Raw genomic sequence first — 25280 nt, 5'->3', positions numbered from 1 at the left:
ATGGCAGGGGGGATATTGTATCCCCATAAAAAACAGTCTGCAACGAAAGTATAACAAAACAGTTTTCCGCATCTTTACTTCAATCACCAACTACGGTCCAATCAGAAGTGAAATATTCCAAAAAATAAGAAAGTTATGATATGTGCACATAGAAAAGTGTCCGCAAAAACCTTTTTGACTTTATTTTTCTTTAAAAAATCATATAAAATCTATCATTTGATAATGCTGGTCTACATGATAATCGGCGCAAATATGACCTCCATTTTCCTATCACCCACCGTTTTTAGTGGATTCCCCCCAACATCTACTTTGAGCCACACCCTAGATCATCAAATGATACGTCCACCGATGATGAAGAGTGTTCAGCAGATTCAGCTCATCGACAACCTCACCTATATTATTCTTTACAGCTAAAATAATCCTATTCACCCCTCCAAATCAAATAAATGATGGGGAAAACGGGGGTTGTATTCGGATTCAGGAAGTCATTTTCCATAAGAATGGTGTCAGGGCTCGAAAAAAAGTTTTTTGAAGACCAGTGTAATTTGTTGCAATAAATCTTTAGCTACTTTCAAAATCAAGTTTCCCTTTCAGTATTTTTACACAATGAAGAGTTACAAAAATACACTTCAATTTCCAAATCCTCCGATGTACTACTGCTTTGATTCACATTACAAATAAAAATTATTCAATATATATTTGAGGAATCTTTTGAGATTTCGTAACAGCCATTTCGACGATGCCAAATTCGTCACCGATCTCTTCTAATATCCGTGTTATATACATTGTGGAATCAAACAATATGACTCTCACATATTTTATAAATATTGTGAGCATGTTTAAATTAGACAAACTGGATTTTATCTCTTCAGACAGATAATTTTAATTCTTTAGTTTTAAACAGATTCAAAATATTGCATAAAAAATACTTTCAAATTACGATTTGACAATTTTCTTTCACATGGGCTAAAATACTGTACATAATATTTAATATTTCACCATTCATTTGATAGCTTTCATAACGCATGCTTGATTAAACATCAAGCTTATAACTAACATGTATATACACCCAACATGAGAATTAGGATAATATTTGTTGGATACAATGTCTTCCTGTGTCAGTTACAAAATGTTGTTACATGCGGTACTATATTTTAGTACCCAGATACAAGTATTTACTCAAACCTTTGGCAAGAGGTTGGCCGAAGAGTTAGGAAATATCGTGACAGATGGCATTCATTACGTAGTCTTGCACGAGTCGTGGATTCTCATCGGGGTCTGATACGAGAGATGGATGGAGATCACTTCCGTTAAGGGGCTTCCAAGGGAAGTTCAGCGAGCACTTCATTTTCTATAAAAATTCATTTTTAAATTGAGATAAGTTCTCAATTTTTTAAAAACTACTTTACTGTATTAAGCTCACATTAAATGGCTAAAAAAACAGTACAGGATCCTTGATAATTGAAGTTTTACTGTTTTCCTTTTTGTAGATAAATTCAGTTAGTAAAAATATGTCAATCAAACTGGCAATACGCAATAGAATTTTAGTCCTAACACTTATGTATGGTAGTGAAACATGGAACTGGTAGGCAAAGGATGAAAGCAGAATGAACGTGGTCAAAATGCAATCTCTTGGACTAATGTGTGTGATATCCATGTATGACAGGGTTGCGAATGATAAAATTAGGCGAGAATGTAAATCTTGGTCAGGTATAATTGACAAGATTAAAAAAAGGTCTCCGAGATGGTTTGGCCATGTAGAACAAATGGATGATGAAAGAATGATAAAACAGGTATACATGGCGAGAATGAACGGTAACCAGGATAGATGTGTGTGGCGGTCCATCCTCTCTGCCTACTTCTACGGAGAAATGGAGTGATGGTAGTAATAGCAGAGTTATATATATATATATATATTTATATAACTGGATCTTTCAGCATTTTGTAAAAAAAAACATACAACAGTGAAAAAAAACCTGCAATAACAAATGTTCATTCAATTTACTGACACTAGAATTAGGTTTGTAAATTTAAATTATGATTTTCAGAGCCCATCAGTGCTCTCATTCAATCTCCTTTCAACAAATTTATGATGTATAAAGAAATAACCTGCATGTAGGCATCGTTCAGGTGTGGCGGCTCATTCAGGGGGCGCCAGCGTTTGTAGAAGGGATCGCACATGGGGACTCCGGGGGGCATCAGGGCAGACACGGCCAGGCCCTTCAGTGAGTCGCCGCGTAGTCGCGCCATGCCTAGGAGGTCGTGAGGAGACTGCCAGTAACCTGGAGGTATAACAGTTATCGGTTGTTACAGAATTTTAAAATGATATAAATGAATTTTTGGTGTGTTTAAAAATTGCTTTATTATCTTTGTTATAGGCAGGCAGCCTTTGCTGGTGTGCCTTTATCTTGTATACAGCGTTTTGTCTGTGCTCTTCTTCCTTCAAAAAAGAATCCAAACGGTTTTTGAACTAGTTAACCGAAACAGAATGGATAACTGGGCTTGGCAATTTATTCCAGTTTGGAATCACCCTACTGGAAAGGAATTGGATTCTTAGGATTGTGATGGAATTGGGGACCATTAAGCTTCCAATTATGACCCCGTAAATTGGTGTTGGGATTTGATACATCTCATACAGGGGGCAGTCATATAAATTATTTAGTATCTTATAAGTCCCATCTCTTCCACCGTTTTCAATGATAAGTCCTAGGGCTTGTTATCTACCGTGGTAGGGCATCCTTTTGAGTAGTTTGGGGATTTTCGTATCACATCTTTCGACTTTTTCCAGTGGCTCAATTTCAGACTCCATAACCCAATAGAGTTTGGTTTAGTTAAATTGTCCTTTACGTGTCCGAGTAAATGAAGAACATAATATAATATCATGTGGTTCTATGTGTGAAATAGAACTAGAATCGTGGATAAGTGTTTGGTACCAAATCGCCACTGTTGGGTGAAAATCCTGATAAGGAAATCAAGTAGATATAAGTTCACTGCTTGGTGCAATGGTTGGCGCATTCGCCTATACCACTTACATATTCCATATAACAGAACAGTACTATTCCTTCGTAAGAGAAATGTTAATACAAACAAGATGCTGTTCACTGAACTTACCATGAACTGTGATATATTCCAAGTTTGTACACCTCCAGCACATCATGATTAGAGGATTGGTGGTCTGAGGACGTAAATACTGCTCGCGTTTTGCTTCAATTATTCTCGAGTTCTAAAATAGGGTACACGATAAAATAATTTTGCAGCACGACAAAATGAAATCTAATTTATTAAACATTTAAAAAAAAAATTGTATTAATATACTCACGCTATAAACTGAAGGTATTTGCACAGAAAATTTTAGAGATAATAAAAAAGTTATAGTGAACAGCTAAAAAGTATAAAAATATTATTTGTTTTCTAAACTTACATATTTCAACATGTCCGTAGACATGGCATCCACCCACATAAGTTCTTTAAACGTATTGCGATAATTCACTAAACTTCTCACAATATCATTGTCCAGCTGAAAGTAATAATAAAATTTATAATTTTTTTTCTATATACTAAATAACAGTGTTATTTCGGGTGACAAATATAAAAAAATTTAACGCATTTTTATGATACTACTTTTGTTAAATAATTACTCACAAACAAAAAAATAACTGGCTGCATGTTTTAAGATTATTTGGTGGTCTTAAGTCTTTAAAAAATGCGTGGATATAAGGTCCATAAATCAATGACACACACACACACACAAATTATTTAATTGATATAAGGGTAATCTAGACTGTATATTATTAGGTTAGAGCTGTGAATTTACGCCGTGGGGCTATCTTCATATAGTACAATCGTGCAAGTGTGCCCGATAACACACTAAGTTAAAACTATTGCTAGTGGAGAGAACGTGTGAAATTCCCTTAACAATAACTAAACTTAAAACTGAGAAAATCACTAAAGTAAGGAAATAAAAACAAATATTTATTTTCTCCTGCGGTTATTCAAAATATCAACATTACCGTGTTATTATAATTATTATTATATATTAAGCGCCCACCAATCACTTTCCGGGAGAGGCTAATTCCTTCCTCCACAACTTTGTTTTTTAGGAAGTTTTTCCTGGGGCTGGAGGTAAAGAAGGGTTTTCGATTTTAATTAACGACCCCCTGATATACCGAGTTTTATTCATTGATTTTAAGTTCGGTACATATTATTCTATCAAGATTTTTAATGTCTCAATGCCGCCTCTGTTCTTCCAATGTACTCGAAGCAAGCTCCCTTAAAGTCTTCATATGATTTATTCCTTAGCAAAACTACCACTCACGTCTCTCACAACAACTCTACGTCTTTCTTTGAATACATATTATTTTTTTTAGCAGTAAAGATAGAGTAAAAGTAGTCAATTTTTAGTAGCAGAAATAGAAGATAATTACCGATTTGCAAAACATAACTCTCAAAATCTCCAGGGGGAGAGTCGGCCTAATAAGTCTGTGACTCAACTCATGTAGGACTTGCGCAGTTAAACATATCTGAAAATGTAAAAAAACATATATTCAAATATTACATTCTGAATTGATTTTTAAAATACATTTATTAAAAATTTATTGAAATGGTTTCATTCACCATTCACCTTTCCGCACCCGGTGGTGAAAAGGGCACTGCATTTGCAAAACCAAATACCTCGGGCGCTAACCCAGGAACAGATTGCAGTTTAAACAACCTTTAAAATCAATATTTTACATCCACCCTGTCAGGAATCGAACCCAGGACCTCAAGAATGGTAGGCAAACAGACTTATCTCCACTCGATTTAGGATTTATGGGATCCATATTTAGGATTTTTCCTCGTTTTCTTTATCCAGCTGAAAGCAGCCATTGAGTGGAAATCCATCCGGGATTCAGGTGCTATTTCACACACAGAACTGTATTCTGTATCCGCCTGGACTATGAAACAAACATTTTCATTACAACTCTGTATTGAGATTTTTCCGTACATTTGAGAGAAATTTCATAGTAAATTCGTAGCTACAAGATCGTCAAAAAAAATCTGACCTTGTAGCCTTATTCAAATTTCACTTTTCGATGATGCAGAACTACTTACGAAGCTCCATAATATGATATTAAAACATTCCTTCCAAAAACCTGAGACAGATCAGGTTTTTGATCACCTTACCTTCAGGTAACAGAGAGTCGGGATATGCTGCAATTATAAAAATACAAGAATACTTACACAGTTGATAGTGACGGTCAAGTTGGGGTGCGTGTCGGACCATTGTTGCCAGGCAGAATGGAGGTCTCGAAACCCTTTCGGGGGACGGGCGCACACATTCAGACACAACTTCCTCAAACTGGGCAGAAGACACTTGTAAAACAAGAGCAGATCCTCAGCCAGAGCACTGTAGTCTAGTGACAGACTCTGAAATTCAAATGATGTATTTATTTTTCACAGAGCGATTTATTTAAAATTTAAAATTTAGCCCTTTAAGAAGTGCCCAAGGGACTAGATGAATAGGGAGATTCTTATTCTTGTAGAAGGAGGTTAATGCCAAGCTCCTGAAAACACTCCGACATGTGTAGATCTATTGTGACGGGTCCCCGTAAATCAATTCTTGCCCTTTAAGCTCAGGTCTTTGAAGAGACGGACTTCCGAGTGAAGGCTTTAGTGATAATGGGGAGATTACCATGTTGTATAAAGGGTGATCCATCAAACTGCGATAACTATTGTGGAATTACACTATTTAGTGTACCGAGGGTGCTTGCTTATATTATATTGAAAAGAGTTTGAGCCCGAATTATGCGAGTATGAAGAGAGAACCAGGGGCGTTTTCTGCCTGGTGGATCATGTGCAGATCATATCTACAACATACATTGTATTCTAAAGGAGAACAGTGAACTAAATATGTATGTGTTTCTTTAGGACACTCCTAAAAACATATAGAGAGCTATAAAAATCCTCCAACTGAGAGCCCTTTACTCAAATAGCGAATGCCGGATTAGAATTAACGATGTTGTTGCATGGTTTGGAATCGACAACGGAGTTCGATTAGGCTGCAATCTTGCACCATTTCTATGACCGAGGGGTATCTATCTCCTGGAAACTCTATGGCCTAGAGTACGCGGTCATTATTGACAAGCCACCCTTCGGCCTCACGGCCTTTAGACCATTGCTAATAGGCTAACAGGTGATCTGCATGCATGGGTTTAAAAATAAATATTATAAAAACCAATGTATTGTATAACATTTCAAAGTAAATTGTGATTAAACGTGACTGAAAAAAAAATAGATGGAACAAATAATTTAAGAAAGTGGATTTGTCAAACATAATGAGAAAGGCAAATGTTACAGTGTGTAAAGTTCTCACTAAAACCAGCCAATAAAGTATTTTCTCAAAATAATTGATGACATTTTCCTTTGCAGCGTCAAAAAAAAAGTCCCAAAATATGAAAAACCATAGACTTTGCGTTTGTAATGTGAGAGTCAGATCGGAGTAATTTATCCTCACTGCAGATCGGTTCTTGATATTAATTTATTCAATTGGGAACATTAAAATATTGCAATATACATTTACCTGCAAGCTGTTGAAACCCTCAAAAAGTTGTGGACAATATGGCAGATTCAGCTGGGGACGAAACCCTCCCATCCCGAGAGTTATAAATCCAGACTTATTGTTCTGAAACCAAGTCCGTGGTTACATACCTACATATTTACAAGACATCAGACGTAATAAAAACAATTGATAATCAATCATTTCAAATTTAGAATAAAAAATGTGTTTTTTAAACATACGACAAAGTAGGAAAATTCTTAAATGCTTTTAGGCATGTACTTATTTATGTAATATAAGATGTAGAGAATTGAACCATTTCTGTATGTATTTGAAATTACTAATGTTCACTGGTTAAAGCGTTAATTTATTAGCGCCTTGACAAATAAAAATGTTACTAATTTAAAACCATAGTGATTTAAAACTGTCACCAAACAAAAATTAGAAAAACAAAAAAATTTGATGTGTAATAACCCGCTAAGCCTCTCTTTTGAGGCTTGTCAGCAGGTGAGATAGAGGGGATATGGAAGGAAGTAATGAAAAATACACCGCAACACCCAGACCAGTTTAAAAAAAATCTTTCTTGGATTTTTTTCTTGGAACTGACGGGAATCGAACCCGCGATGCCAGTTTCACAGTTGGCCGTCTAACCAACATTACGACATCCATCACCTGGGTTGATGTAATGCTTTCCAAAACGTAAACAACAATCGCCGTTAAGATGTAAATAAATATGTACACATTTTTTTTATTTTAGGAATATCGTAATTGACCTTGAAGTGAAATGAAAATAAATCATCATTACTCACAATTCTCTTCAGTAGAAATGGCGCAAAGCTCGTGAGATCTCCACATCCGTGAATATTGAGGCAAGTCAGGGTTGGCAAGTCACAGAACTGCAGTATATACATCATCAAGATCCTAGTGTTATGAAAAAATAATGTACTGATATTCAAGATGGATAAATTTTCCAATTTAAAAACAAAACAAACGCATGGATGGAATCTTTTTTCAAAAAAAAATACTTCGAATAAATTATTATCTATTTATTAAGAACAAGTTTTAAAAATCTGTAATTTTTAAGTACTCTTTACTTGTGAAATAAAAATTGTTTAGTTAACATATTAATGAAATATTGTAATATCCCTGTCCCTTAATGAGTTTTTTACCAATGCTGATTGACAATATTATCGAAAGTAAGAAGGTTCATTGACTGATGTGTGACTGAAGATAGATAAAATTAATTATAAAAGGCAGCGCTGTCCAACTGACGGCCCATGAAACTTTTTGCAGCCTGCGAGCTGTACATTTTACAGCAATTTTTTTATCGAACACAGGGGGAGCAAAACCTTGTTAGAATATCATGTCCAGTGAAAGAAAATAGTTTATCGTGTATGAGGACAATTGGTAGAATTCCATATTAAATTTGGTAATGTTCCCAATCAATTAAATTAAAATGAAATAATTTTATAAAATCTGAATGTATTTTTACCTTAGTTGACATTAAACATAAATCCTAGTTATATAATGAAACCTGTATAAAACACCAATGTAGAGTTTCAACAATATTTTTCAAAATAAACATGTATAAATGAAATCAATGTTTACATAATTATTATATTAATTTTAAATTCATACCCTAAACAAATACTTTTAAATTATGAAAGGTTTTCCCCAATATAACCAAAATATTCCTCTAAAATATACTCAGTATAACCTAATTGATTTTTAATTACTCTACTTATTTTGGCTTGTATAGAAATCCACAAACATAAAACAGCAATTATTTTTAGTGTGTAAAGAAACTTTGTAAATATTTAAGTTAGTTTGTTTGAAAATGTCCTAACAAGACGAAACGCGTCACAATATACCCTTTGTATATTTTATAAAAAATAAAGTAGAACTATAATCCAATAAACTATTTTGGATACATTGCCAAATTTAATAGAAAATTGTGTTCAGAATTACCCATTATACATAAAAATATGAAAACATTTTATCAAAATACTAAATATTAAAAATACTTTTTAGTAAAAAATGATTTTGAGAGCGAATGAGGGTGTTTTTTTATCCATGATTTGAATTTGTGTTCAAAACTTTAACACCAGATATCCCTACTTTCTGTTTTTGTCATATAACACCATGTCTTCAATTATTGAACAGCAATAATCAAGGGATATACTAAAAACATCCATTGATGAAAAAAAACAATTACTATAGCAATTTTTTGGAAGAGTATTAATAATCTTTAATCAAAGGTATATTATGCGCGATCTTTATCCATCTATAGGCTGTACAAATGTTTATAATTATGTCTATGTAATATTCTTACTTTGTGCTTTCCATTGAAACAAACTCTCTTGTCGGTACAAAGGTGATACTGCTAAGGAGTTTGGAATTGCAAAAGCTGAAAATGAAAAACAAATATGTATGCATATAGGAATGGAAAATACTTTTTAACGTAATGACTTCGCCCAAACAGAGCTATACAATAAACACACACACATTTCGTTACTACAGTGAAATATCAGTGTTTTGAAGAACAATGGTCTATTAAAATGATACACATGAAACGAGTTGGTTCAGCACTGAAATTAAAATATTTACTCAGTGATTTTATAAGAGCGAGTGTATTCTAAACAAGTCATTTAAAGTATGTAGTTCATTAATATGAATTTTTTCATACATTTTAGGGAAACTTCGCTGTAAAATTAAATGCTCTAATTTTGCATGGCTGCATTGCAAATTACCAATAGCTGACTAAAATTGCAAGTATTTTATTCAAATTAATATTCATTTCAGAGGTTTAAAGTTTTGGCAAAATATAATAAATAGAAATCTTGTTTTATAAAGACTGACTTATTACTTATTTTGCTATATTTCTTGGATCATTTCAAAAACATTCCTTAAGGCTGTAGTCGGGTAAAACAAATGCAAAATTAGGAAATCATACGATTTTGCCATTTTTAAACGAATGTTTCTTTTTTAATCGCGCAATAATAAAAAATAAAATAAAAAAAATTAGATAAAAACAATATTTTTTAAAGGTATTTCTGTTAAAAAATATACTTAAAAGTTTTATGTAACTAAAAAATAATTACTTTTAGACCGGCAGATTACGCCATTTCAAATTTAGACTCAACTTAGGTATCTGGGAGCTCAATAAAGACTAAGTATTGAACAAAAATTTGCTGTAATAATTTGAAGATAATACATTTAACATAAAAGTGGCCGCGGCCAAATTGATTTTTTTTTGATTTAGAAAAAAAAATAGATTTTTGTGACATTTTCTTTTATTTCTACTTAAAATTATGCCTTCAGTAATACTTAAAAAAATAAATATTGAAATACATTAGTTGAAACCTTTTTTTATAGGATTGAATTTTTTTTTTTTTTTTAAAGTATAATTCTGGTTGTAATATTCTATTTAAAACTATATCTTATTGACTTTTACGTGACCTTCAGACCAGCCCTTCGGAAAGGGATTAGGGCTTGTCTGAAGGTCAGTCTAAAAGGCAATAAGATATTGTTTTAAATATACATTCGTTTTAAAAGGGCAAAATTGTATGATTTCCCAATTTTGGGTTCGTTTTACCCGACTACAGCCTTAATGCTCAAATGATAAAGCAGACACTTTGCATCTGTTGATAAAATACACAAAAATTTTAAGCACAAATCAAGAATATTCAATTGTAGGTTACTATTTGAATATTTATTTTCTTACTATAATAGAACCACGATTATCCAGGTTGGATTTAATATATTTTTTTTAACTAATTTGCACAGCACCATATATTGAAATTAGTTGTCTGAATATTCCCAAACGACCGAGTATCTACAAATGACGCCGAAGAGTGTCTCTTCATGTGGTTCACTCAAAAGCGATCACCTGGTCAGCCAATATTTTTATTTTTAATCTATATATTTTAACGCAAGTTTGAATGGAGATCCAAATTTCAAGGTAAGTTTGGGTTGGCTCGAAAGATTTAAAGGGTAACATGATATCTATTAAAGATCGTGAAATACATAGGGAAAAGCTTTTTCGCTTCCACTTTTCAGTATTTAGATGTCGTCATGAAGTGGTATGAGAGACAGGAAGAATGTAACTCGAGACAACTTGTATGTCACAAAAATAAATGTGATTTGGCAGTTTCTAAAAGGAAAGCTAATATTAAGCAAAAATCAGTTTTTTAATTTTTTTATTTGTCAATAATTTTGAATTAAAGTTTTATATCTACATAATATGTGCGTGTACGTATTTCAATAAAAACATTCCCAATAATATGTAGACAATATGGGAATATTTTTCTTTCTCTTGGCGATATTTATATTTTTTAATTTATCTGGATTTTTGGTTATACAGACTACCCACATCCCCAATCAGTCCAGATAATCGAAGTTCTACTGTATATTTTAGCATGCAATTTGGAGATATCTGACTAATGAATCAGAAGATCAACATAATGTAACTTTTAACAGTCTGGAGATGCCTACTGGAGTATGGAGAATTTCCTGACAAACCGATTTGTGATGAGTAAAAAAACCGCCTAGACGAACACATAAATTTATAATGTTTTCTATTTATATTTTCTATATTCAAAATACATTCAATGTACACGCATCAGGTGCGGTGTATATAATACAAATAATAATAATAATAAAAGTGCTAATTGATTAGTTACTCAAATTAAGTTAATTATTATTGATAAAATTTCATTATGAAAAATAAGTACTGACCTCTCGAGTACATTTTCCCCAAACTTGGAATATTCTTCAGACGAACTTGCGAGAACACATTCCAACTTTTTCAGGTTATGGCGGTAAAGTTTAGTCAGGAAAATGTTCTTCTCTGTGCAGTTTTTGTTTACTCTTAAACGGAGAAGTTCCCTGAAAATAACCAAAGAAAATGCAAAAATGGCAGATGGTGAGGCTGCATGTTTTATTGGAATGAAGAACGGATGAATACGGATATGCGAATTATGGCCAGTTTGAATTAATGTTTCTTATCTTATAAACAAACCTACAATATTATTCAAGCCTTTGAAATGCGGTGTTTATTTTTAAATGACATAACAACTGCTCCAGAGGGTTTTAAGCAAAATAAACTCTTCACGGTGCTGTGTTGCAATGCAATATACTGAACAAGTCCATATAAAACTACCCCAGAAGTAAAATTAGCACGGTTGCATAATGGCAACAAAGGCCTTTTTTAATTAATATTTTATACACAAAGGTAATTTAAGAGTCCTATTTACTAGAGAAACCTGTTCTGCGTAGGACTGTACAGTGATTAAATTGTGCTACTAATTCGGTTTCCACTACCTAGATGGCATTAGTTAGATGTTATTTATTTATTTAATAAATGCCCAGAGGGCTCTTACAATATACGGTTAAAAGTATATGAAGCATTATAGAAAATAACACAAAATAAAATCAGAACAATTACACGATACATGTAATTAATTCTAAGAAAAGAAAAGGGAAATAAAGTGAAGATGAGTAGAGAAGCACATTAAAAAGATGAGAATTGAGAAGATGGCCATTTGATGGATAGGATGGCTGATTTGATTGCAGCGGGAGTGGTGTGGAGCAAGTGCAACAGCTCAGCATAATTATAATAATAATTATGTTAAGATCAGTTGAAGCCATGAGTTTTTTTTAAATTGAGCTAGCTGTCAAAACAAGATTTCCACTCAAATATTTTGACATGAAATTATTAGCAGTTAGAATTTATATTTTACTATTTTTGGTTACTTTTTTGATTATTATTATTTATTGTAAAATTCTTTTTTTTTTTTCTAAGGGAAAAAGAAATATTTGATTACTTATGATTTACCCAAATATTTAATTTTGAGGGCCATTTTCAACCAGTTGTAAATAACTCACTATTAGAAAATGGAATCAAGTTGGGGTAAAGTGGGATTCGAACCTCGGAACGTTGGTCCGTCCACAACCCGATTATTTATTGTTTTATTCATATTCTTCATTATTTAAAAAATATTTTTCTGTATTATTTTATTGCATCACATGTTATTATAATTTAATTTATAATACTATGTGTTTTTTCTGCTTGTATAATTATTATGGCTTACCACGGGGCAAAGCCTTAATAGCCATAATGAGTACATGAATTTGTAAACAAATGTTATTTTAAATGAATAAATTATACACTTAAAACATAAAAATAACACAGGAAAACATACTTTGTCCTAAATCCACGACACTTTTGTCCCGTTTAGTATTAAAATATAAGTTCTATAAAAGTGTATCTATTAACACACTTGATATATTAGCAAACAACATTCTAAGATGCATCAAATTAACGACAAATATAAAATGTTGAATTTCTGTTTAATGATATAAGTCAAATAAAGTTACCGTCTGATCTTGGAGAACATGAGGCAGTATCTCCACTGACGACATGTTGAGGATGCGGAGAGGCAGTCCTTGTGGGGAAGGAACTCGTATATCCTGCACAGCGGCAGAACAGGCAAATCCCCCCAGGACATTCTAGAACATCATCATAAAGTGCCTCCTGATCTTTTACAGAATATTTTCTTTTCTCTTTCTTATATTATATAAAAATATTATACCTGTCTATTATAGGAACAAAAATCATAAACATTTCTTGTGTACTTCTTGTATATTGTTGGATTTTTTGTTTATTATTCTTACTGTTAATGTGTATTTCATGTTATGTTTTCTTTTTAATACTGTTTTACCTCTTATGTATATGTAAAAAATAACAAAAAATATGATAATAAATAAAATAAAATTACACAATATAAACAAACGCTCTTGTATATATTTAAAAAGTAAAGTAGAATTTAGTCCAATAAAGTATGTTATTTTGGACACCTTATGGAATTTTATTGATCAACTGCATACACAATAAATAGCTGGTGGTTTAAGGATCAGTTGGGAATAATTCAAACCTTTCCCTATGGAATGTTGAAATTAATTTTAATCTAAATTTATGCAAAACGGATTATTTTGTAATTACATAGATCCAAAGATTTATTCAAATGATTTAGTTAACATATGGTTTTAGGTTTGTGTAATTTATGTCAAACGTAAAATAAGACACAGTTCTAAAATTCTACGAAATATTTAACTAAAAATTTCGTAAGACTTTCTATAATAATTTAATGTTTAGACACTAAAAATATCTTGTACAAGGCATTGCGAACAACACATTTCAAATATGTAACATAAATAAAGATAGCAAATACTTAAATGAGAAAAGATACCATACAATGTTACAAACATACAAAGTCACAAGAGAATACATTCAATGAAAATGAATGCAGTAAATTTTGTTGAAAATACAGAATTTGCATCACTAAAATTTATTTCAAGAGGTGGCATCTTATACATATAATTAGATATGACTTTATGTAATTTAAAATAAATTGAACTACGAAATATGGGTGGAAAAATATGTTTTCGGATAAAATCGTTTTATATGCGTTTCATTACCTTATTCAAGTGAAACACAGGTTTAACTATGAGAAAGGTTGTCGGAACACCAACACATCTGCATTTTGAGAGAATTCGCTGAGTAATAAAGGACATTGGGATTTTCGTGACGTGAAGAAAACGATTTTTGCATTCTATACTTACAATATGTTGCGTCAAATTAGAAAACTGGAAAATGGATGTCTTGTATTCCCAAAGCGACAACGAATTTATGTAATTGATAACCACTAAAAATAACTCCTTTAAGTGTCTGGAAAGATTTTGACCAAATATGCGCAATACGTTTTCGCGATACCTCAACAAATATTTTCTTCTGCATTAAATGACAGCTGTCATTGGACTTTCTAACTACTAGGGGATTTTCTCAATATCGAATAAAGTGATCCTAAAAGAAAAGTGCATAAGGTTGCTTTTAAAACGCCAAAAATCACTTAAGCTTTTTGGTTATTGAAACTAAACATACTTCTTAAATAAATTAGAGCTAGCGAGTGTATTTATTTTACAGACGTCTGAGCAAAAAAATATGTACTTTATACTTTATTTTTACTGCTACCAACACCAGGTTTGAAAATTAATGTAACCTCAAAAAGCACTTCAAATGTCATAAGTTTTTGTTGCCTGGCTCTTGATATTTTAGTTTTTAATGAATATGGCTTCTTATATCTTCTCTGCCATAAAGCCGGGAATTCTTATGAGTTACTCTTGTGCTCGTCACTATGCGGTTAAAACAAATATTGGAGGTAATAATTTTCATTTGACCTGTTTATGATTATATTATATAAATATAATATAAATTCTCATTTTAAATTAATAATTCTCTTTTGTCTTCAGCCATAATGGGTCTTGGCAAAGGCAAAAAGAAGCTCGGTGGTAAAATTGGGGCGGTCGTAGAAAAAGTTATTATTCCTGTTGAAACCGATGCCTCAAAATTAGTCAATTATGTTTGCGGTAGCAACATTTACCAAACAGGTGAAGATATCAAGGTATGTTATTAACATAGAATTAAGAATTGTCCAGAAGGAGCGTAGAATCATATTTTATTTTATTTTATTTGGGAAATCAACAGTTCTACATACATATTTTTAGTAAACAAACAGATATAGTGTATAAACTCAGAACTAATAACAGATTTCCACATAGTATACAAAGTTAGTAAAGAAAATATATTACCTATCAAATAAATACATACAATTTATACATATAAAAATGTTATTTTCATTTGAATACACTATGCCCCACTTTCGCCGCGCGCATTCGTGAAGTCGCCGCGTGCACAGAAAATTTAATTCCGATACTTTTTCTCTAAAAAAAAAATTGCCCAAGTTTGGGGTGCAGAAAATGGGACGACGAAACCAGGATTTTGTCGATTTGAGCTGCATCTGAGAGTGACGGAAAAACTATTTTCAAATAACTGTTCATCATAATTCTCTCCATATCCTCTTAAATAGCGTTCACACAAGGACAATAGGTCCTCATATTGTCCTAGAGTGAACAGAAATTTTGAGGACAGGACAATAAACTGAGACATTGTACCCGAGATATCCCTGCAGAACAATGGATCACCCCCACCACCGCATGCAGCCGCATTTTCCTCTTTTGAATTAGGGCAGGACAGTAGAACAATAGCCGCTCTTATGTCGGCGGAAAAAATGCCGTTTTACTTTATCCTACGACACTGAGTAAGTGCAGTGGTTTTAAAAAAAAAATGATGAACTAATTACATTTTTTTTTAAATTTCTTCGACTCTTCCATGTGCTGATTTTTGTAAGTAAGCTGAAACCCTTATTTATTTAGTTTAGACTCTTAATTAGTTATCCTTTAATTTTCAGCTTAAACCCGATAGTGAATATCCAGATTGGCTATGGGAACTTCGAACCACGAAGCCTAAAACTCTTGAAGAAATGGATCCTACTACCAAAGAATATTGGATAAAAGTACGCACCATCGGAATGAGAAGAAACAACAGGCTTAGAAAGCTTAGAAGATTTTTATAAAGTGTCATTGCATTCACCGCACTAAAAGTAGTTATGTAAGTTTTATTATAAAAATGTGTATTCAATTTGTTGAAATGTACTGATTTACAAAAAAATGTGTTCTTTTATTTCAATTTAGAACATATTCAAACCACCTTTTGTCTACTTAACATTCCATTTTATAGGCTTGTAATCAAACTTAGCGTAAAAGCAACATAATATTTTGTAGAGCAGAAAATTTTCTTTCGAAAGACACATAACCTTTACCATTTTGTTTTACTTTTTGTGATCTTTTTATAATTTGGTAAAAAAACTTTTGTTAACACCCAATTTAAAGTAATGGATAAATTTGAAAAAAAAAATGTAATACATTGTATTTTAGATGTACTAAGTAAATGTGACCTTTCTATACCAAATAAGATGTCATCATTATTATTGGTACATAAGGCGAGTCACAGCATTATCTGAATATAAATAAGGTACAGATGAGCAGAAGACAGGCTTTAGTTGTTAGAATGAAAACAAAATTAGCAATGTATTTTTTATTAATTGAATAATTTAGATTTGCCAAATAGTTTGTTTCTTCAGCTCCTACATTCCACATTGTCAGCTTCTGTAAAGAGAGGTGGCGACCACTCGAAGTGTTTCCTACCAAACGAAAACTTGAAGGATGCCTGTAAAAAGGAAGAAACAAAATTATATAGCTGAGTCTACATGAATGTAAATTAACTCAATTGTGCCACACATCGATTTCACATTATTTGTAGAACAAATCTATAAGGGTCAATTGGTAGATTAGTATCTAATAGGTAATTTTTTCTAGTATGAAAGTAATTTTAAATAATAATTATTTTCATCATTTAACCACGCATTTCATTTGTGTAAAATTTCTATCATAAATTTAATATTCTGACCGGTTTCAGAACATGACTGTTCCTTTGTCAAGGCTTAAAAATAAACTCACACTAAATATTTTCAATCTTACCAAAGGAAACACCAAATTACAAGCAGATGCCTAAAATAAATCTGCTAACATGTGTGTCCGCCTTGCGATCAAATGGTCAGCACGTTTAGCCTACCATGCAAGAGGTCTCAGGTTCAATCCCGACATGAAATATTTATTCATAAAAGTGTTTTAAACTAGAATATTTAATAATCCTAGGACTGGTACCCGAAACGTTTAACTGATCATTTCACCTTCATGTAACAAAAATGATCAAGATCAGAGTCATTAAACATTTTTGAGAAGAGAATATAGATGTCTAGGCACTTACAGGGCTTATGACCTGTCATTGGCTGGTTTAAGTGGCCACTTTGCACACAAAAAAGTGTAAGAGTTGAGGAAATGTAGATGTTTAAATATAGGCAGAATGGAGAATGTTACACAGTGTGTAAACTGGCGCCTTAATCAGAGACCATGCTAGGGACAACGACTTCAAACCATAATTCTGGAAAAAGCGATTTCATTATTTTGAATCTGTTTTAAACTGATTTATTTTTATTTTTATTCATTTGTAATCATAGTTTCGAGTAATGCCTAGTAGGAGAAGACCCGTGCTAAGGCAGACTAATACCCGTATGCAGAGACAAAACTTGAGGTGAGGAAAGTACATTCTAATTTCAAATGCAGAGAATAACCCGAAGGTGAAGACAATAGAATGTACTCTCCTCACCTTAAGGTTGGTCTCTGCATACGGGTATAATACTACATTTATTATTTATGTATTCATGTACATGCACACATATATAAATGTGTAAATATGTCCTCAAAAATGGTCATTGGGCATGTATTATATATGTCTTATACATATTCTGGCAAAATAATTTGAACCCAAACGTCTATTGACTCAAATCCTTTTGCCAGGATGTGTATAAGACCTACACAATTTGTCTAAAACACATTTTAAATGAGACTGATTTTTCCAGAATTGGGAAATATCACATACTACGAATACCGATAAAAATATATGAAATGGATTTAGAATACTTAATTGTATTTTCATAATCAATATGGATATTGTGGAGAAACGTTTTCATAAATAAATGTAAAAAAGAAATTAAATCAAAATGTGCTTCTAGAAAAACGCGACATGTTAAGCCTTTTTGGGGGAATTCAAGTTTAAAAATACTTTTTTGCTACTAATAATTAGCAGAAAAACTATTTTTGTTACTGGACAGTATTTCATAGACCTTTACTACTTTGAAAATGTTTAAAAAAATATGATATTTCCCTATTGTGGTTTGAAGCCTTCGTTGTGAAAATGGTCAACACGGATGATGGGTAAACTATATTTTTTAGGACTTTTCCGAGCCTAAGACTGTTTTTATGATAGGAAAAATATGTCAGTAAATAATTGACTTACATCTCCAGGCATGTAGAGATCTGGTCCATATCTTGCCGGGCCGGGAGATGCGGGTGCCTTGTCTGATGGATGTCTCCCTCGCATGGAATATTTCGGATAACTAAACAAATTACGCATAAAAAATTGTCATAAATATTTACTTCGTACTTGAAAAATAAACACCTACAAACACTTGTCGACGGCAATCCATCACCACTTAACTCAAATTTGACCGTTTTAGAGGAGAGAGATTAAAACGTTTTCTTCGTTTTAAAATGATCTAACATTTGAATTGTGCTTTACAATTTTTTGTTTTTACGAGCAATGTTTGAATATATTTACCACCAAATATTATAACTAGATGCCTTAGGCGGTGATACTACATATGCGGTGATGGATTGCCGTCGACGCCATAATAAATACACATTATTTTCATACGTACTTCCTCTTAGATATATCAAATATTGTGATGCCCTCAACAATTTGAAAAGAGAAAGCAAATCATAGCACACATACTAATACTCATGTGAGAAAGATATACACATTTCTTTTGTTCATATTTCTGCATAGGTGCCTTTTATTTCCTCGACTGTAACAAGCTGACAGATGTCAATGTTATTTTTGATGTGCCTTCTTTTTCTTCTTATCAGCGTGTTTTTCTCCACTGCTGCCCTCTCTCACATGTTGCTCTGCCCTAGACGCTGTTTCCACGCATGTCCCACGAGTTCAACAATGCCATCAATTCGTCTCCTCTGTGGTCTCCAATTTAGTATTCTGGGGGTCTGCTTAGCAATGTCTTGTCTCGCCACATGACCCGCCCACTGCCATTTTTGTTTTGCCACTTTTTCTGTGATATCGATTACCTTTGTACGGCGTCTCATTTCCTCATTCCTTATTCTTCGGTCTCTTAAGAAAACACCCAAAATGTCTCCTTAGATCCGCTGACTGTTCCTTATTTTGTGGACACTTCTGACAGTGATTGACATGGTTTCAAGACTGTATATTGTCACTGACATAAAACAAAAATTTATGTGCCTACTAATAAAATTGTGAAAAACATAATTTATTGTCTACTTTTTCAATAAATACAAATTGGTTTGAAATTATATATACATAATGTTTTACACAGTTGTAATTATAGTATTTTTTCATCACATGCGACAGAATTAGTTCATTAATAATAATGGCAAGAAATGTAATTACCCACAAATAAAAATGCTATCTATTATGCACTTGTAACATATATAGCCTACAAAATCTCATTATTTTACAGATCACTCATTTGAAAAAATAATTATGTACCAACTCTGGGTAATTTGATTTAGTTTTGCTTTTTAGAACAAAAGCTTTCTGTCTGTCTTGTGAGGTAGCAGTAAGAAAATTAGGCTTCTATGCTAAACTTGTCGTTCAGATTTTTTTATTTCTATTAGGGCCAAGTTAGAAATCATCAATGCACACATAATGATCTTATATTAAATGAACTGACACACTATTAATATGTAGTATTTCTCTGAAAATTACCCCAATTTGTACACTTCAATGTCTTTGTGGAAGTAGGTAGCCGGACCGGGGGATCTGGGCTTAGTATTTGGATCCAATCGCTTGCTCCTGGAAATAAATACATATATATATATATTTCCCTTTTACAGAAAATGTTTTAAAAAGTTCTTGGAACTGTTTACAAATAAAGATATGTTTCCTACCAATTACCTACCATTATTTGCAAGTGAAGACTTTTTTTTACGAAATTAAATATTTTAGTGCAAAAATCCTTATTTGACACCATTTTGCGTATAAAATAATAAACACGTGTTCAAACATTGACAATTTCAACTTTAAAAGACATTCATAAAAAATGTACCGTATGTAATGTTTGTGTTTATATTTAAATTATAAAATAAAAAAAATGTATTCAGACTTTCACTCACTTTATTCTGCAAAACATTTTTTTTTACAATACATATTATATACTTCTTACAATTTAACAGGACTCAGCTGGTACACTTGATGTATTTTTTTCCTTTGCGTGATCATCAAGTATACTTAAAAAGAAGTGGTATTTCCGGGATCTGGTATTCAAAATTAGCAAGTAAATATTTTGTAATACTGACATGGACCACTGCTGGGCATCGAACATTGGCTTGAGGCTATAGGCGTTAGGGCCAGGTCCTAGAGTCTTGAGGTCTTTGGCCAGTTTGTCTCCGAAACTGTATACGGGAGCCCGCTTGGTCTTCATCGGGGGACACTTCTCAGGCTGGTACACCCCGGGACCCGGTACAGAGAAGGGACCTAGAAATCGGGATAAATATATTGGATAGCCTGGCCGAGAATTGACAAACTTAAACAACCGCCAGGCGACCATAGAACAATGTTCGCTCAGTCAAGCAACTAGATCTCTTCCTTCCACCCTTCACTGGTTGCTCACTATTTTTCCTATTATCAAAGGAAAATAGTGTTTAGAAAATGTTCGTAATATTATTTTCCAAATATAGAATTATCAAATATTACTTCTAATCTGCATTCTTATTCTAGTAGAAAATAACTGCAACCGCTTAAGATGTAAAATATAGCATGTTCTTTTTATGGAGAAATAAACTGGAATAATCGGCAAGTTCTTTTTTCAATAGGAATGGAATATTATTTAAAATAAGTAACAATTATTTTACTAATTTTTCTATAAGTATAGTTACTATCAAATATTATTATCGACAGTCAAATGGTAAGCTGCACATGATTATGTGCAGCTTACCATTTGCAAGCGATTGCTTATATGGACATTTTCCCCCTGCTACAAAGGGTATGAGTAAAAACAGATATTAGTGTCTGGTCTCTCTTGCTCGCAAAGCCCTCAAAGACATGTTTCAGTGATACCCATCTTGCCGGTCATTGCAGTACCAAAGCCCGCATGACTACGGCTTCTAAATTTCTTTAGATAATTATATATATATAGATAAACTATCAGTATCGAGGTTTTTATTCACTGTTCATTCATTTAGGAAAACCCATTCTGTTTGACGTTTTAAACCCTATTAGAGAAAATATCTTCAAGTTCCAGTTGTAACTACTCGAAAATCAAAACCAAAGTCATCAATGGGTTTATTAAAAAAAAAAACAGCGAAACAGCGCTGAACTTTGAGCTTTTCGGTAACATCAAAAGTTCTTGATTGCATTGGAGTAGAACTAATTTAAAATGAAAAAAAACAATGATTATTTGTACAATGTAATTGACAAAAGTGAGGTAGGCGCAGACAAAGAAATTCTTGCACCAGACAAAGACAAAAATTTATGGTGCATGAGTTGGTACAAGCTTTGGCTTCCATTGGTTGGATAAACCTAAAATAGTACCCCTAGAATGGACATTTATTTACTCATTTGTGATCTCACGTTCCGATTAAAATATAAAAAATGAATGAAAGACTTGATTTGATTCAAGAAATCAAATTCAGTGGTTTTCAAAAAAAAAAAAAAAATTGAATTAACTATCAAACTAAACCAAATTTTAAAAAAAATATTTTCATGTAGTGTATTATCAGCGCTATGATTTTTGTGTAATTTTGGAATTACTCCTCGCGTGATATCACAAGTTCTCTTCGGTGAGTTCTGCTGATTGGTGAATTGGCTTCCTGTAAACCGGAAATCTATCACAATACTCAATAATTGGTTGATTCGGAAGAATTAGTGACGTCTTTCAAAGTTGTTTTTTTTTTTTCATAAATTTTCGAGAAACTTCTGTATGAATGTTATATTACCATTTTTTTTAATGACAGGGCTTGTAACCTGTCACTGGCTGGTTTAAGTGGCCACCTTACACACTGTGCAACATTCACTGGTTATTCCGAATTTGTGGATTTACTCACATATCACTCAACTTTTATTTACATAATAAAACTAATAGTTAACCTAAAATAAAAGAGAAATATATTTTTAAATAAATTTAGTCGAACTTACGAAGTCCTGTTTTAAGCCCAAAACTCCACGCCGGTTCAGTAACTGGTCCATGTTGTGTTATTTTCTTGATTTGATATGCCGGACCTGGGCCAAGCTGGAAATAGCATTATTTTGTCAATTCACATTTTACTTCCATATGTTTGACAAGCCTTCTTGGTAAAATTTTGGTAAAAGATTTTCAATCCCTTGAGACTTTTTAAAAAGGAATAACCCACTTAGCCTCTTTTTAGAGGCTTGGCTGCGTTGCCAAACTTCATTAAGCTAAAATTAGAGGATTCTTGAAAATTAATCGGTAGATTCGTTATCATTTTCATGGGGAGTTCCATGGGGAAGGTTCCACACTGCTCTAAAAACTTTTTTTTAGGAAATAGTTTCACATTGCCGGCGTGATTTTTTGTTTTTGTGGGGGAGAGGGGGTTGCCACAGTTTTACTCTAAAAATAGTTTTTTACGAAACAAGACATAAAAATTACCAATTTTTCCAAATGTATAAGAGGGAATATGGGATCAGGCTATGAAAAAAACACCATAACACCCAGGCCAATTGAGAAAAGATCTTAGAAATTTTTCCTCGCAACTGGCGGGAATCGAAGCCGCGACGCGAGTTTCACAGTTGGCCGTCTAACCGACTGCGCCACGGCGCCTGTCTTATTACTTCAAAAAACATTTTTAGTTTTAACGTTAATTTCATCAAAATCATTATTTAAATTTAGCGAGTACTCTCAGGTAAAAATCCTGCAAAAGGAAATCAACTGAAGATTAGTCGGTCTCATGATGTACTAGTTATCGTGTTTGCCAGGTGTTAAATAAGTAAAAAATAGTAGAACAATAAATATCGATCCACCGTATTGTATTTTATCGTGCCGTATAGATTTTTGGCGTGGTGTTAAATGAGCCAATCATGCGATATCACGCAGTGGGCTTGTGATGTGCACATGCACAGCGGTCCAGTCTCCGTGAATGTACGGTAGACATTGATACAAAACTACAGTAACTGTATTGTAAGTTTCATTTGTTAGATAGGTTTTTTTTTAAAAATCATATTCAAATCTTGAAAGAAAAAAACTGAAATTCAAAAAAGTATTGTAGCAAGTAGGTATTAATTACCAATATGAAATTCAGTTGGATACAGTGATTTAGAAAGAGGCACCTAGGCTTTCTTTCATACTGCCTGAACCAATGAAATATTTTATAGTATTTTAAGATTTTACATATTCTTCATTCATCAAGGCAAAAGATTTCTAACTGGGTGTGAATCTGTTTCAGTACATGAATCCAGGCTTAAGACATGTTGCTTGCAATAGATCAAAGGAATTTTTTTTTGTACTTAAAAAACATAATCAAAACTCATACCAATTTATATCCTAACCCCCCCTTCACTCCAAAAGAGTACTGGGGGTTTCTCTTTTTGGTGGCGTCATGAGATGGGTAACCCACAGTACTGGGAAGTTTGTAGTTGCCGGGTCCGGGACCTAAAAAGTTCAATGTGTTATTCAAAATGTCGCTCTTATTTCTGGTAGCATACATCGCATCCCCCGTCACTGAGAAAAACGACTTTGAAGATTTTGACGTTTGCAATTTTCGACCTCAGATCAATATAAAACAATGAAGAAGTTCAGTGCTGTGGGAAATTAGATGTAAAAATGTTTTCTATTATATTATATGATAGTCTATTAACAAATGAAAAAAAACACTGAACGTCCTTATTTACTCAATATAATTATACTGTTATACACATTTAATAATAATAATTATTTATCAAAAAAATATATTTAATTGTTAATTTTGACACTTCATAATTATGTTATGCCTGCCACATTTCATATTATGGCGGTCTTGACGAATTATAAAAAATTATCGATAAATATCATGTTATCGATAAGTATCACTCGGTATGCGGTTATTCATTCATTTTTTTTCCACATAATAAACAATGATAAATAATAAAAATAATGTAACCTCACTGGGGGGGGTTACCACGAGCCAAGGAGACTTAACAATATACTTTTTTTTAAATATTTTAACATTTGAGAATGTACAAAAAAGACTTAATATACAGAGATAATTGACAAAATGTTCAGACAGTTTTATGCACTACGTATTTAAGTTTATATTTCATTTATGTATACTTATATTATTTATATTAAAAAATGCATAATAAAAATAAGCTATACATTTGTCGAGCAGATGATTCAATATTGGTTTGGGCGAGTGAGACAATCCATTTTACTTCTACCTAGTTCCACTATACATTGTTTTATAGCCTTTCTGTACATTTTCTCTTTACTAATTGTTTTAATGGACAGTGGACTTCCACCACTTAGGTTATAGATTTTAATTGCATAATACTCAAAATCCTTTTGTAAAAGGGACAGTGAAATATTAGAGTGTAAAAATACCTTCTAAACAAATATTTAAGGTAGGCGAAAGTGCCAACCACTACTCTACAAGGTGGACTTATCTCCTCTCGATTTCCTTTTTCAGGATTTTTACCTCGAGTAGCCATCCAGTCCAAAACACATCCAGGGTTCTGGTTTTATTTCACTCGCAGAACTGTATTCTACATCCGCTCGGATACAGAATATCAATTATCAATAAGTTTATTTTTTTTAAATAATACAATGTTGGCATAATGCTGAAAAGCAAGATGTTATAGATGCTATCTCCCCTTTTCAAAGATAAAAAATCAAATTGTTCTCACCTATTGGTTTGCCCATCTTGGTATTTCTTAATTTATATTTTTATATGAAGTTACAGAGAATTTAGGGCCGAAAGAACACTTTTTTTGGGTTTTATTGTTTTTAATTTATTGCTTTACTAGCATGTTTTACATTTTTCACCTCCCTCACCAAACATGTCTGCGCAGAGTCACAGCACTTTGAACAATAAAAAAATATTTTCTTCCTATTATTTTTCACAAAGAAAACAATTTTTTTTTGAAAATGGAATTTTTTTTAAGTGCGGACACACAAGTAAACGGGTACCTAACTGCAGAAAGAAATAA

The 25280-nt window shown here is 32.6% G+C and overlaps 3 protein-coding genes across 3 annotated transcripts; 1 reads left to right on the top strand and 2 right to left on the bottom strand.

Annotated features, from left to right (window-relative positions):
• Positions 1-894: 894 nt before the first annotated feature.
• On the bottom strand, positions 895-14369 carry LOC148272406 (uncharacterized). The gene is made up of 12 exons (XM_088240093.1): positions 14159-14369; positions 12914-13045; positions 11273-11422; positions 8868-8942; positions 7345-7456; positions 6560-6661; positions 5221-5406; positions 4425-4520; positions 3422-3517; positions 3112-3223; positions 2110-2282; positions 895-1351 (listed from the first exon to the last, which is right to left on the bottom strand). Exons 2-12 carry the CDS (start codon positions 13042-13044, stop codon positions 1211-1213), a joined length of 1374 nt encoding a protein of 457 aa, XP_088096219.1. The 5' UTR covers position 13045; positions 14159-14369; the 3' UTR covers positions 895-1210.
• Positions 14370-14539: 170 nt separating this feature from the next.
• Positions 14540-16683, top strand: mRpL54 (mitochondrial ribosomal protein L54). The gene is made up of 3 exons (XM_088240096.1): positions 14540-14754; positions 14846-14997; positions 15844-16683. The coding sequence occupies exons 1-3, from the start codon at positions 14658-14660 to the stop codon at positions 16006-16008; spliced, it is 414 nt and encodes a 137-aa protein (XP_088096222.1). The 5' UTR covers positions 14540-14657; the 3' UTR covers positions 16009-16683.
• Positions 16515-25178, bottom strand: LOC148272404 (protein CIMAP1D-like). Its single transcript, XM_088240095.1, has 7 exons — positions 24978-25178; positions 23630-23748; positions 22278-22371; positions 20441-20618; positions 19851-19937; positions 18351-18450; positions 16515-16661 (listed from the first exon to the last, which is right to left on the bottom strand). Exons 1-7 carry the CDS (start codon positions 24991-24993, stop codon positions 16572-16574), a joined length of 684 nt encoding a protein of 227 aa, XP_088096221.1. The 5' UTR covers positions 24994-25178; the 3' UTR covers positions 16515-16571.
• Positions 25179-25280: the final 102 nt, after the last annotated feature.

The sequence above is a fragment of the Micrasema longulum genome, unplaced genomic scaffold (assembly GCF_059751315.1).
Source record: "Micrasema longulum isolate JH-2025_06_02 unplaced genomic scaffold, ASM5975131v1 h1tg002342l, whole genome shotgun sequence".
Lineage (NCBI taxonomy): Eukaryota > Metazoa > Arthropoda > Insecta > Trichoptera > Brachycentridae > Micrasema > Micrasema longulum.
Note: the sequence above shows the minus strand (reverse complement) of the source record. Positions and strands in the feature narration are given on the sequence as shown.